General features: G+C 37.0%; 1 protein-coding gene across 4 annotated transcripts; it reads right to left on the bottom strand.

Moving 5' to 3' along the window:
• Positions 1-71: 71 nt before the first annotated feature.
• On the bottom strand, positions 72-15,313 carry LOC135625363 (probable serine/threonine protein kinase IREH1). Of its 4 annotated transcripts, none has more exons than XM_065130073.1 (19): positions 14,426-15,313; positions 13,180-13,250; positions 12,871-13,056; positions 11,398-12,765; positions 10,267-10,439; positions 9,817-10,063; positions 8,713-8,805; positions 8,477-8,617; positions 8,296-8,388; positions 5,882-6,092; positions 5,697-5,782; positions 5,344-5,432; positions 3,604-3,655; positions 3,446-3,502; positions 3,195-3,368; positions 2,925-3,002; positions 852-1,008; positions 683-760; positions 72-234 (listed from the first exon to the last, which is right to left on the bottom strand). In XM_065130073.1, exons 1-17 carry the CDS (start codon positions 15,111-15,113, stop codon positions 925-927), a joined length of 3,891 nt encoding a protein of 1,296 aa, XP_064986145.1. In that variant the 5' UTR covers positions 15,114-15,313; the 3' UTR covers positions 72-234; positions 683-760; positions 852-924. The 4 variants fall into 4 exon arrangements, with proteins under 4 accessions (XP_064986145.1, XP_064986142.1, XP_064986143.1 ...); XM_065130070.1 differs by having other exon boundaries at positions 683-766; XM_065130071.1 differs by lacking the exon at positions 72-234 and having other exon boundaries at positions 255-760.
• Positions 15,314-15,687: the final 374 nt, after the last annotated feature.

Consider the following 15,687-nt stretch of genomic DNA (forward strand, 5'->3'; position numbering starts at 1 on the left):
CTGTTTAAAAGAACATTCAGATTTGAAGTTAATGACAGGGTAAAAAGGAACAATAATTATTAACATCTAATTGGATAAGTGCAACTAAGTCCCACAATAATCAGGATTAAAAAGTTACTATGAAAGAAAGAAATACCTACATGATTATAAGAGTGTTGAAGTCGCTAGCTAGCTAGCTTATCCAATAAAAGCTTGGTTGGATCGTCGTATCAAAATCCACCTTCTTTGTTTACCCTTTATAAAAAAAAATCATGTGAACATTAAAAATAAAACAAAAACTTATGATATCATAGACGAACATGTACATTCATACATACATACATACATACATACATACATACACAACTCACAAAACATAAAGATATGTAAAAACAAGGCATTCACGTACAAAATAACTGCAAAAGTCACAAAGAGAGTAATCTCGACTTGCAAGAGACATTAGAGTAAAAGGACATGAGATCCATTCACCAATGATGGTCCATTTGAATGCCAAGGACCAGTTCTCACACTCCTTTCTTTCTCTCTTCCTTTCTTGTACAACAGACAACTATTCCATCATCGCAAACAGGCAAATTAACAGAGAATTCCAATCAAATGGAAGATTTGTAATTTCCCTCTTTGTATAGCTGTTCCAAGTCATGGTCATTCGATGGAGAATGAACAATAACTAGAAAGGACTCACCGTTCCGCTAAAATTGTAGGCAGCCATTGGGAAACTGGCCCACAAGGTGAAAAACACCAGCCTGGAGTTGTCCTGAACCTGCATCTTATGAAATGAAAAGAATTTAAACCAAGAGTCAGCAACCAGTAATAAACCAAAACCAGATTTTCATGAGATGTTTTTCACTTACATTTACAAGATGTACATAAGACGAAGTTCTCTAAGAAATTGTCCAAATGAAACAACTTGCAAAGGAACACAATTTAAGTTCCGGTTTTTGGTAGTGGATCCTCCTTCCAACCTTTGCTGAGTAGATCATAGTTGATTGATGCAAGCTGTGATAGATTCTAATCACCAAAGACAAAAAAAAGTTCAGTATCAAGTTAATGGAAAATGCATAAAATATATATACTAGAATGGTTCTTCTTTGAAAGAATGCAAACTTCAGCTTATTTTGTTATTTTCACTAAGGCATCATACCAAATATTTGCAATGCAGATTTATGAGAAGCAGATTCATGTAAATAACAGTTCAACTTCATGGAACTTAAACAGATGTCAATGTAATATATATTAAAACAAGTCCAAAAATATTTGATTACCAAATTAAAATAATCCAAACCTGGCCCCTCCAAAAACAGTCCAAACCAACAAATTAGAACAAGGTCGATTACCAAGTCAGCATGGCTCTTTCCATCCCCATGTTTCCAAAGAGGAGATTACATATAAATACTGGTGTCAGCTGCTTTTGCAGCAGAAGCCAGTTTCACAATTACATGCAAGATACTATTGGCAATTAGAGTGCTTGATCATATAGTAGGTCACTTTTAGTACCTAATTTTTCAAGAAACAATTTTGCAGAAAATGGTTGCAAGTTGCAACAGCATGCACAGTTTTTTTTTTGGTTAACTACAATTTAGGGTTTTGTTGTCATCAAAAAGACTGAATATTAAGGAAACTTTTACTATATAATTTTGAAGAAAAATTGAAATCTTCTTCCTCTTGATGACAAATGGAAAGATAACAAGTTTATTTAGCTCAAGCATGTCAAAGATCCAGGAGAGCATACAGACACAACTGTTGATATCATTAATGGATAAAGACAGCATGAGCTTTTTGAACCTGTCATATATTTCTTGGTCAAATGAGTTTAGAAACAGGTTAGTCCAAATCCACAACCTCAGAGCTAGTGTCCAAAACTTGGACCCAAACAATACTTGTCTGACCTGAACCCTTCTTATTTTGTTAGGCTAAGTCAATCAGATGGGTCAAGCAAACTACTGCCACCACTACATAAAGAGATCGAGACAACAAAACACAACACACTAGCAAAATTTAATACATTGACCAGCAATGTCTGTTGAATGTTAAATGTCAAAAAGACTACGAGTAACATCTCAACCGAACCAATCATATTTAAAATGAAAATTCCAGAACAAAAGTTTTACTCTTTATCCCAGAGTGGCCAATTCTAGCACCTCACAAATAAATGTATTTACTGCTCAAAATTAGAACAGAAAATGATACCGCTAGCTACTAGCATCTTGTATGATTCTAGGGAAAGATTAAATAGGCAGCCAGACTGGACCATAAGCATGGTACCACTCGAACCCCAAAGAGAGAGAGAGAAGGAAATGATGCATACCAATAGTAGGCAAAACATAAAGGCAGGATGCAGTGGCAACGAGGAGTCGGAGAAGAGCAAGAGAAAAAATATGGGGCGGCAGTGGAAGTAGAGAGAGAAATATAGAGGGAAGGAAATTTAAAAAAAAAAAACTTGTCAATAGCTGTCTGGTAAGCCCAATATGGTGTATGCATTGAGCTCTAAAAGGAGCTTCTTAATATGTGTCCAGGTTATAAAAGAAAATAAGAAACTGCAGAAGCTTTCAGAATCGTTCACTAGACCCCAAAGCATTAAGATGATCAAATCTTCTTCTAGTGCCCCCTGCCCCCCCCCCCCCCCTTTCCTTTTACGCTGCCCCCCCTTAGATCAACACTTTGGGGGGATTTCATCAATCAAGTTCATTCTTTGTGTAGCTTTTCAATGGATGTTACATCTGTCAAATATATATTTATCCGCATCTTCTATGTCTTAGTTCCTCTGCTGCAGCTAGATAATGATGTATGATTTAGCTGATTATCACAGATCTTTTGAACAAATCTATATAATTGCTTTCTTCACCTGTTTTCCACTACCTATTCTATTTGTAACACCACAGAAAGGAATCAACACCAGAAGAAATTAATATGATTGTGCTAATTACCTTGAAAGAGAAGTTACTAAATGAATAATTGACGGATGTACTGGAATCAAACTCAGCAAGACCTCCACACTCATCACCCTGTTTGTCATTATTTACAAAAAAAATTTATCAATGTCCATTGTAACAAAAAGACATTAAATAATCAATAACAAAAATGATTTTGGAAAATGGCAGTAGAAAGATTTTTAGTGTACAAAAAATGACGAAACCATTATTTTCATGAACAAAATCATCAGTTCAAAAAATAAAACCACAATCACACTTGCATACCAGTTCATCATGGGGGTTGCTTAAGCAACTACTGTTTCCACTTATGCTTCCATTATCACTAGAATCTTCAAATTCACTGGTTTCATATATCTGTTCATCTGATGGATTCCAAGAAAAACGGCTAGTGAAGTAGCTGGTATCAAAGGCATTATCCGATGAAGGAACAAATGCAGCCTGCAAAAGTGGCAGCATTAGTACACTTAATTTTAAGTATCCCATACAGCAAATAGTATGATTGTAATTGACATCACCTTCTGCCTTGCAAGTGTGTCCCAATTTATATCTTTGAAAAACACATGTTGCTTGACCTGGAAATTTTGATTTAGAATATAAGTCTATGGACCTCACCATACATTATCAGACATGCAGCCAATAATTGCAGTAATTATATAAAGTCAAGTTAACGTACTTCTGATGCACCATTGGCTCCAAGTCTTTGATGAGGATCTTCAGTCAATAAGCTGCAAGGAGTTGACAACAATAGAAAATCAACACTATGTCAGAACCGTGTGCAACAATCATCTCGAGGACCTTCAAATGAATTAACAAACTACTAGAGGACTTTGATAGCTATGCAAATATTGCTTGACAGGAGCATGCAAGAGAGCAAGCAATTAAACATTTAATAGTCTACATCTTGTATATGTTTATATTACAGTGCAACTGTTTTAGAAGAAAAATAGAAATAAGCCGAATTCTGTAGTGAGATAAGACCTAAAAAAAACTAGTTGCAGCAACCATTTTAGAAGAAAGAAAGTGACACGAGTGATCTGATCAAATATCATATCAACAACAAATAGTGATTTTTCACTAGGCAAGATCTTGTCATAAGGATTTGTGGCAGGTAAAGAAAGAAAAGGATTCATATCAGATTTTACAACAACCAACAGTTTAACAATTAACATGAGAAAAAGGTTTCTGTCTAATGCAGGGACATGACGTTAAAACAAACAAGATTGCAGGCCAGAAAACAGCAAACACTTTTCACTGAGAAACAGGACCAGGGTCACCTGAGCAGAATGCGGAGCAGAGTCCAACAGTACAGCAAGTATTAGGAAAATTTAGGAAGGGATAGGAAAATTGATTTATGTCTAAGTTCCCAGTAGAAGGCCCCCAAGTAACATGTAGAAATTCAACCTAATCAAATTAATAAAGTTTATCTAAAGGGGCTATTCAATCGTAGTTCCCTATTTACTGGATCCAATTAAAACGATTTAGTAAACATTGAATACGTAAAAAGCATAACACTTACATAAAGTCAATTACTATAGAAACAAGGCAGGAAAACAAAGAATCTGCAACTACATGACTCCAGTTCACCTGGACTTATAAGCATCACAGAACCATAGAGCTTCAGACCCTCCACCAGTTTATGAAATTTAGTACAAGAATAAATGACAATGCAAGATTTCCTGCTAAAATTTTGGCAATCTATGCAATGAAAGGTCTATCAATAATATACACCATAATCATTAATATCATAACAGAAATTGCAAACAGACCTCAAAAAATCAGAAATTTCTATCCCCTGAGTTATTCAAAGAAGTGGAAGACATTAATTATAAAAGAGCATACCAAGTACACAAGGCTCTCGCCAATAGAGGGTCTGGGAAGGGCTAATGTATGTAGTCGTACCTTTAAATATTAAAAAAAGACTATTTCCACGACTCAAACCTTGGTTTCCCAGATCGCAAAGGAGCAACCTAACCATTGTACCAAGTCCCGCCATCAAGTAGAAGACATTAATCATGAACAATTTTAATGATGACAAATAACATTGAGATTTCAAGCTATATTAAGTGTTAAGCTTTATTATGTACATTATTTCAAGCTATATTATGATGTCAAACAATGATCAAATCACTATCCTTCATCACTAGAATACACTCGGGAAAACTACAAATTAAGTCCCCGAGCATTAACTTAAGAAGCATTGTGTCCTAGGTATGGTAGGTGCATGTGAAGTCAGGGAACAAACCTAAATGAAATAAATAATTATAAACATTAACAAGTTTCAAAAAACTTCCATATAATCAAGAAGAACAATTTCTGCAGGAAAGTCAACTACAATTTTGCTTAATCTAATTCACAAGGTATATATAAATATAACAGCATGCTTCTCTAAAGAGCAGAATAGGTTATCTCTTACTTGTCAATAAGATCTTGGGCCTCAAAACTCATCTCTTCATGTACTCGCGGCCACGGTATTTTACGATTCAGAATATTGTCAAAAATTTTCTACAAGCATAAACAACCAACAAAGAGAAATTGGTAACTCTCATTTAGGGAAAAAATGATGAAGAAACAAGGTGTTAACATATTCAATTCAGTATATACTCAAATAAGTGTAACCTCGATTTTCAAGATGCAGAAGAAAATTCTACATCCATAATTTGTTAGGAGACCTAATAGTCTTAAAATGTTTTATTAATTAGACTCAAAGAAGCTTATCTCCTATCACATCTGAGCCACAATAAGGCTAGTATGTGGTTTTAAAAGAACCTGTGGATGTTCTGCATTGAAGGGTGGAATTCCAACAATGAGTTCAAAGAGAATGACACCAACTGACCACCAATCTGCACTTGCACCTGCAGACAAAATAATAATAATAATATTATTATTATTAATGTGATCAGAAACAATCAAATAGTATAAATTTCACCAAGAATTGCATAGGTTATACAAACCATGCCCTGTTCCCAGAAGAATCTCCGGTGCTAAATAATCAGGTGTACCAACAGCAGACCGTTTCTTCCTACATTCTCGCTGATTCAATTGCTCAGATGCAGATACCTGGGGTTCATCTTCTCCATATAATGATGTCCCACTAACAGCAGGACCAGATAAATCATCCGTACTGTTAATGAGACCAACCTTGGAAAGACCAAAGTCAGTCAGCTGTGAAGACAAAAATAGATTAGAATAATGAGAACAATAACAAACAAAATGAAGTTTAGAGTGTTAAAGCTAAATGTGATTTAAAGAGACAGATCCCAACATTAAAATTACTGAGATAGCAATGTTCATGCATTCATATCCATGTATGTATGTGTGTATGTAGAGTGAGGGATAAGTATAATGAAAACCTCCATGGAATATTGGATAATTTAGATACATAATCCAAATACAGACACATGGTAATGTATACCATATATGCATGCTTAATTCAATTTGACTAAATAAAAAGACTGCCAGATATGCAATGCCTCAAAACTTGCTGTCCTCATCTAGAATGCCAGATATGCATATAACTACATATGCATGTATCGCATACATTTATGTCATTATAGATAAAAATGGCCCATGCTAGTATTATCATGTTTTCTTTGTTCAGTTTAATTGCTTTACAAACCATAGTATATGTTAATATCACAGCCATCAGAGTCAAGGTACATTGATAGGTACAATTATCTAAAAATAGCAATCAAACTACTTAACACATGCATTAATAAACTCAAAAACAATTACGTGATTATGCATTGATTTTGTCACTTGCACTACCACCTATGTGCCTAGCCTAACACCACTGTACTTGGTAGGTCTGCTACCTAGTGTTGCCTAGGCTATTTAGCAACCATGCATCAAATCTGTGACATAGATATGATAATGTTGACAACTAAAGGTGGCAAAGAATAAGGTGGAAATGGGTCTCAATTGTTCAAATTTGTAGTTCATAATAGGATTGAAGGAAACTGATTTTATATATGGAGAATAACACCATTTTTTGAGAACTAAGCAAAAGGAGTGATGGCCTCTGATAACCACATATAGAAGATTACATTGGCAGTAAAAGAATTGAATCTTCCGAGATGGCAGTGCAACCTTCAAGAATTTTCCCGATCTATAAGGCTAAACTCTTATCCTCCATTTATAAAATCTTGACTGAATCAACCATATTTGAGGTTTTAAATCAGCTAGACTGTCCTACATTGTCAGCAATGTGGATAACAGAAATCTGAATGTAATCCATCTATAGTTGATTGGTTTCAGCAGGTTGGTGGAAGCCATGGGAGAATTCCACCTACATATTACTTGCCAAACTATAAGTAACAGAACCTAGTACCAGAGTTTTTCATCAGTGGCAATGGTAGGAGGAAGACACTTCTAGATTCATTTCAGCTATATAACCTGGATCGTTATTAATGGTTTTAATAGACATGCAATGGATCTTGATGAGGATCGAGATATTGAAATTTATTATGAGAAACCACATTCAAAAGCTAGCAAACCAATAATCTTGATATATCAGCAAAATTTAAGCAGTGAATATTGTTGAGCTCACATAATAAAGAGTTAGTACAGCCATTTGCAGTAGGTTCACCAAGACAAGACAAGATGGGTCTGTTTTGTTGCCAATGCCTACTTCCATCTTGCTGTACAGCCGGAATAATGAAAAGTATGGATGGATGGATATAAAATAGCTAAATGCAACTCTGTCAAACATTAAGTTGATTCTTATTTGAAGTACTTCAAGATCCAACTGGGTCAAGCAGGTAACATATTCACCTGCTGACCTGAGAACTTACACATATGGATCAGTGATACTTAAACCTGACATTTTGAACAAAACCATCACCATTCATAAAATCCATGGGAAAAGGTAATTCAAAAGGTTGCAGATTTAAACTTTCCAGTTGGCTACTTATCTGGTTTTGAATATTCCAAATTGTTTGAAGCATAAGGTATATACTAGTTGAATCTGGAGAGCATATTTTTTCCTTCCATTCGATTATAATGATTCCTAATCTACAGTCAGATTTATAATGGTTCCACGTGTTCTCTACCTTAAGCTGCCTAACCATTGGTCATCAAAATGAACACAGGCCACCACCATTGCCACAATAGTCACCTTAGTAACCCCTCTATGCAAGCATGGCTTGCCTCAGCCACCAACCACCAAACAGGAGGCCCCGGCCAGCTACGACCTCTTGGCACATGCGCAACCATAGGTCAACCACAGATTGACCAGTGATCAAACACAAACCCATGGCCCAGAGAAAAAAAGGTTGGGTCATATTTAAAAAACTCATATGTTCAAACTTTAAAATATATTAGTCATCTGAGAAACCCTAAAGACATGCAAAGTATTTATCTTTAATACCTTGATATGACCATCATGAGCAATTAATAGATTGTCAGGCTTCAGATCACGATGCACCACACGCAAGGAATGCAGGTATTCCAATGCAAGGACCTGCAGATTTATACTCCAGTTGTAAAAGAATAGGCACAAAAATTTAAAAAAAATGAATGCAAGAAATAATTTCTCAAGGAGTACATACAACTTCTGCAATGTAAACGAGAGCAACATCTTCATCCAAGCAACCCAAATTTCTTAGTAGCGAGTACAAGTCTCCCCCATTCAAGTATTCCATCACAAGATATAAATTCTCCCGTGAAGTAAACGAATAAAAAAATCGAACCTTTCAGAAGGAGCATAACAGTCAGAGAGAAGTCATAGAACATTAATTTTCAGATACATTAATTTCCGGATAGAAACTTTAAGAAAATCACTCACCACAAAAGGATTGCGAACCGTAATAAGAATGTCACGTTCAGCCAAAATACTCTCAACAGCATTTTTGCGGATCATATCTGCCTTTTTTAGAACCTGATAAAAAATCAATTAATTTCCACCCTAACATGCTAACAATATATGAACAGGACTTGTGCATAACAAGAATGTAAACATCTGGAGAACATAGAACGAGGTAGGTTTCAGAAACCAAAACTGAATATGGGAAATAATAAAATAACAATAACACGTAAGAATGAAATAGATTCTCATATGATGGATTACCCATGAAACTGTGAAAGTAGAATGGTATTGTATTGTGATACAGTGAAAATATTGTTTAGGCATCCATCCCACTATTTCCATACAAATTTATCAACCTAGACTATCTGTATTTCATACGGTCGAGGTATGAAAGTGCTACATGGGATCAATGGGTCTGTTAAAGCACTCTCAACGTATGCAATGCTAAAAATGAACAGTGTGTGTGGAGAAGGATATAGGATACCAACACTTTGCGGAACAGTTCTTTTCTTAGTCAACAGAGAGGAACAAAAAAACACAAGTTTATGCAATAAAAGGTTGACAAAGAACATATTAACTACATCAATGGGAAAAGGCAACATGGTTTTAATATTTGGCCATGCACAACACCAGTGACCAAAATCCATGTAAGGATTTAAAGACATTCATGTTTCTATATTTCTATGTTCCTTCAATATTTGATCTTCTAAGTTGACCAGTCAATTAAAGGCTTCAGATTAAGTATGGAAGTTACAAGGCACAAAACTTCATAAGGTGTTCTCTGAGGGCAAATATCTCAGCGTAATTACTTACAAACGTAGGTAGGCCCTAGATAGATATTGGAAGCCTGCCTCTCTCAGGGCAAATATCTCAACGTAGTCACTTACAAATGAAGAAAGGCCCTAGATAGATATTGGAAGGCGCCATATAAGACATGATGGCAACAAACCATGGAACCAAAAAACAACCCAAAAGAAAAAAATATTTGTCGTAATAAAAATCTTTAATATGAAGCTCAGGCATATATATATATATATATATATATATATATCTGTGTGTGTGTGTGTGCGCGCGCGCGCGTACCTTTATTGCAAAGAGATCTCCTGTAGTTCTTTTCTTGGCCAAAAAAACCCGACCATATGCCCCTCGACTGATGGGCTTAATAATTTCAAAATCGTCTATAGATGTCCGATCCTTGGTGGTAGGGTGAACAGGACTTGCTCTCAAACTGCGAACTACATCATCCTCTTCATCCATTACAGAACTTGTTGCAACATCCTTTTCCATGTCAAGTGAAGTTACTGAATCACAAAGCTGCAAGTACTTCTCACTATAGGATGGCACATAGCAAAAAATGGAAAACAGTCATGATTATAAGAGGGGGGATTAAGAGGCTACAAAATGATCGATGGAAGTGAGAATATCTCCGGTGTAGATCATTTTTTTTCTTGAAATGTATGAATGAATTATGAATTCTCAAGGAAAAAAGGACAAAAGTCAACAGTAATATGTACAATTGATTGATCTACCTACCGATGAAGCTTTTCTATACATGTTCCAAACGTTTGAACTGTAAGTGCCTCAAGCTTCCGACGGTTCATAACTTCTTGTAGATCTTCCAAACATGAAACTAAATAATTCAAGGATCTTTCTTCATCCACTGGAGTATTTGCTATGCATCGAGCAATATCGGCAAGCTCAATCATCTGCACCATTTTAGAGAAAATAGAGTGCTCATGATGAATGGCATGATCATCAATAAACAACCTGTTAAGCTACAACAAGTGCAGTTGGAGAATCCAAGAGAAGAATCATGCTTTTACAACTACAGTTTAATCTTTGGATGAATGACTTGGCATTGTTCAACTAGTGTCTAGCTCTGGGTTTTGTAGCAATCAATTTCACTGTTTGAAGTGACATTAGACAGACTGTCTTGTTTACACAAAAGTAACAATGACATCAACAACAGCACCCAAGAAAAAACGACGACGTCAACAACTATTCATAACAATTCTTTAATGATATCAGATCATACTTAATTCACAAAGCCCCATATAAAAATTAAGTCTTTTGTTAAGATTAAAACATGCAAACATCAGTGATTTCAGAAAAATACTGCAACTAGTACATTACAGATAGAAGACCAGAAAGTAACTGCAATATATACTTTAACAGCAAAGAAAAAAAAGAAGCCTATACATCTAAATTAAGCGTCATTAGTATAATTACGTTCCACAAAAACTGCTAGTTACAAATTAGAAAAATCAAGAAATCATGCTTTTCCTAAAAACTGATAACCAGTATCATCAGATAAGTACATTGACACAAGTAGATAAAGAAGTAACAAGATTGAACGTAATTAAAGGCACGACTTGCATGGATAAAGCCAAGAGAAAACAAATTCATAAAATTAAGCCCGATACAAGTATGCATGCAAGCCCAATACAAAAAGTGGAAATAATATGAATATAGCATAACTGTACACACATTTGTATGAATGCAAGAATTAGATTCATAATACAAGTCTGCATGCAAAAAAAAAAAAAAATTCCAAAGACCATAGATTCTGCCAAGGTAGTTTATTGTTAAAAAGAATTAAAGAATATCTACCAGTAAAAATGTTTAGAACAATAAGCTTATTGTGCTTAATTAGACAATAACCACCTGCGGAAGATCATCAGTCTCAGAAACTACACTCTTCCCTGCCAAAAGCATGTCTATATGACTAGCCCTCGGTGTCATTAAAGGCGACCGAGGAGTCATGCTGCCTATTGATGAGGTAGCCACTCCTTGATCAGACTTTGGACCAAAACGAGTCTTGCACGTCATCGATGGCAGATATTTTAGGTCATCTAAAAGAAGGGGATTCTCAGCCTCATGAAGACAGTCAAGCATATCACCCAAACCTCGCTGGGGCAAATCACATAATTTTGGAGAAGGAATATCAGATTCTTCAGTCACACTCGAATTAGATATCTTTGCAACATCTGGGCTGCCAGTTACATTAGGTAGATCTTTCTGTGTATAGGAATCAATCATCTTCTCTAGTGTCTCAGCTATTCGAAGGAGACGCTCATCAACACTTAAACCTTTTTGGTCACACCGATCCACGACAGCACAAACTTTTGAGTGTTCCTCCACAAACAAAGTAGGAACATACTCCTCACAGATACGACACATAATTGATCCTTCTTCAGAAATACTCTGCTGATCAGCCCAAAAGCCCCATGAATATTTGTGTTGATGCTTGGAAGAAACAGAAGGATGCACAGAGGCATCAACAGGGCTAGTTTGCTCAGCAAGATTAGAGGAAATCAAGTCTTCCTCTGAACTCTTTTGCAGGTGTAAGGAATCAACTTTCTCATTGAGTGATTCATCTATAAGGGGGCTAGATTTTTTTTCGTCCTTCGATGCAGGTGATGGTAGAGGCTTCCAAGAAGCCATGCATTCCCTTGTAGAAGGTGAATCATACTTTCCGATGTCAAGTTGTGAAAAATAGTCAACAGGCTTTATCTCCTGGCTTCGTTTCCATTTTAGATTATTTTGCTCTTGACTACGGGACATTCTTGAAACAACTGCTTCAACAGAGTTCTCTTCAGCCTTGGTAGGTTTACGATCTTTCATTGATACTGACGATACCTCAGCTAAATGCATGACTTTAGATCTTGGATCCATGGCTATCTCATCCTCAGCAAACCCACTTTCCTTGTGAAACTGAAGTAATCTAGTGCATCTAGTAAGGATAAATAGCATGTGAGTATGGAGTTTTTTTAGTATTCCTGAAGAAAGTTCCTGGCGACGGTCATCCAAATCCTGAACTATACCTTCACACTGAAGCCAGAACTCCCCAGCTGTCATAACACAACAGCTCCTAGCAAGTATCAACAAATCTTCCAAAACTTCTTTCCAATCAGGATGGTTCTCTAGATTTTTTTCCATTATACTAACCAAATCACCAGCAAAAATAGCTAGATCTGAGTTCACCTCTTCCTTTGCTTTCTCAAATTTCACCTGAATAACTTTCAAGATTTCCTGTACAGAACAAGCAGTACAAAAAAAAAACCAATCTTATCCAAAAATCACCAATCTTAAATGATTTTAAAATTCAGAAAGAAACTTATCGAAAGAAGTAATCACCTTCAAATTGAATATACTTCGAGGCTTCCAAAATGGAAATGGTCGTACTCCTTTGGAGCTTAGTTCATGTGAAAAACTCTTTACATCTCCAGGAAACTTCTTCCTGGGAGCACTGGTAGCCTGCATTATTTCTTTAAAGCGGGGAGATTCAGACTCCTTTGGAGTTTCACAAGCATCATATTGTGACTGTAAAAGCAACCAAATAAAGTTATTATTTGCATCTTAATAAAAAATATATTTAAGAGACGATATGTGACAAGATATGAATACCATTTGTGCACTAAATATAAAACGTAATTAATGTCTAACCTCTACTGCCGAAGGAAATGTAGCATTATTTTTTAATTTCTCAAATTTGTTCCATGATAAATTAGCTTCACCTGCAAGGCAAAATTTACTATACATATTAGCAGTGTAGGAACTCTGTCCTCAAAACTAATATCACCATGTATTTTACTGGTTGCAGTGAAAATAATAAATGATCGATGACTTCTCAAACAAGCAAATTTAGCAGCATTCCTATAACTAAGCGATTGGCAGCTCTGAATCATTTTATATAAAAGCAAAGTGGCATTTAAAAAACAGCAAATGAAAATTCAACAAATTCCATAAAAAAACCAATCTCTGCACTTAACCCAGTGAGATAGGAAGCTTCTGTACCACAAGCAACAAAAGCATTGATAATTACATCCAATACTTAGAAAGCTAAATGAAAAAAGTCACTAGAAAGTAAAACGAAAGTATACAACAAAATTTCACAAGGTTCGTAGGATCCAAAGCTAACGAAAGCTCATGAATGGAAGATAAAATCAAGCAACAACCAACTTCATAATCCCTTAAGACTCAATTCATAATCAAGAAAAAGAAATTTCTCCTAAACACCAATAATACAATAAATCAATTTATAGAAGGAAACAAGAAAATGGTTTTACATGTCCAAATGTTCACAAATATGGTGCAAGAAAGGGGACAAGAGAACAGCAGTCCCTTCCCACCTCCCAACCTAGACAGTACACAGAAAACTGGTCAATTTTATATCTTCCGCTCTTTCTTTATTGGTTGTTTAACAACTTATTTTCGGAAGTGAAATACCTCCAAAATTTCATTAATATGATAAGATTAGTGGAAAACACTACCACTAAGACATTGCAATATTGTAGGTACTTCATTCGTTATTTTCAACATAAAGCATCATGAAAAGTTCAACCACATCAAGGCCGGTTTTTAGAGACACGGAATGAAATAGTTAAGTATCTTCCAACAGGCCTGAGTTTTGTGATGTCAGTATTGTCAGAAGTAATCTGCATTCAGCCAAAAAGCAAGAATCATCATGAAGGTTTTGAAAACATGCATGTTTATGTAATAAGCCAAATGTTGGGTATGTCGTCAATTTATCAGGATGACCGCTATAAGTCCACCGGTTTATCTCCATTGTTCACATGATCAATAAATTCATCATAGCTGGCCTAAATCAAGATTAACCCCGAGAAAATTACCATCTCGACAAGAATATTAATGCCACATAGATGTATCCATCTGTACCACAGAAGCTTACCATTATTAATCTGCCACCCGAATGGAGTATCCGCGCTAGCCGTGGACCACTGCTTGGCACCACCACCACCACGATTAACCCAGGAGCTAGTAGACGACTCGGGGACCTTGTCTAGGGCCCTTCCATCCTTCTTTGCACCGCTACTGCCAACACCACCACTCTTTCCTCTGGCCATCGAAGTCGACAAAGCCGATGATGAGGCAGTGCCGTTGGTGCCTCTAGACAAGTTGCTACTCCCGGGACCCGACATCCCATGCTCCACGCGCAGACCCTCCTGCGGCAACGGCCCGGATCTAGTCTTGATCCTGTTTAGGCCGAGTGAGGAGGCCAGGATCGGGGAGAGGGACGCCGCCGCTGGCCCGGCCCCGTCCTTGGCCGCCGCCGGCCCTTTCCGGAGCTTGGCGGGGGCGGAGAAAGATGCGGCGGGCGGAGGGGAGGGCTTGGGGGAGGGGGCATGGACAGCCTCCTTGCCCTTGGAATCCTTCCCATCATTACCCTTCTTCTTCTGCTGCTGCTGCAGGTGGTGCTTCTCGACGGCATCCTTGATGAGGGTGTGACGGGGGGTGGAGGCGGCGGTGTCGTTGGACTTGGCCTTCTTCTTGTCGGATCTAGCTGTGGAGGGGGATCCGTCGGGGCTGGACGAGGAGTCCGACTTCTTGGAGGAGAAGAAGCGCCCCTTGAACACCATCTCCCCCTCTCCTCTTCTTCAAGAAACCGAGGGCTAGTCTCCTCCGCACTGAAGAGCGAAGCCGTGGATGGTCGGAACTCGGAAGCGCCAGTCGTGGGGGCGAGGGTGGCGCTTCGGACAAGTCTTGGGGATTACCTTTCGTTGGTGAGCGAGACAGCGACGAGCAAAAGTAGGAGAGAGTGCGGAGTGCGGAGTGCGGAAAGAACGATACTCGGTGACCTCAGGATTAGGTTAGACTGGGCTTTTGGCTTGAGTGCAGACCTAGGTTTGACACGTGTCCAGGATTGGGTCCCTTCATTGAAATTTGAATCTCGGAACGTTTCATATCCTTTCGCGCAACGCTGGTGATAAAAAATTATTGTATTATAAATATATTATTATGTTTATATTATAATTTTCTATGGGTGATTTTCTTAAAAAAATCTTTCTTTTTTTTCAGATAACAGTCTCTTTTCTTTTTTAAAAAAATATTTTTTATTATTTATAATTTTAAGAATATCCTTCATCTATCGTTTTCACTCACTTCTCATCACTAGATTTGTCCTTCCTCATCGACGATGACACGAAATATAAC

This window comes from Musa acuminata, chromosome BXJ2-10 (assembly GCF_036884655.1).
Source record: "Musa acuminata AAA Group cultivar baxijiao chromosome BXJ2-10, Cavendish_Baxijiao_AAA, whole genome shotgun sequence".
Taxonomy (NCBI): Eukaryota; Viridiplantae; Streptophyta; class Magnoliopsida; order Zingiberales; family Musaceae; genus Musa; species Musa acuminata.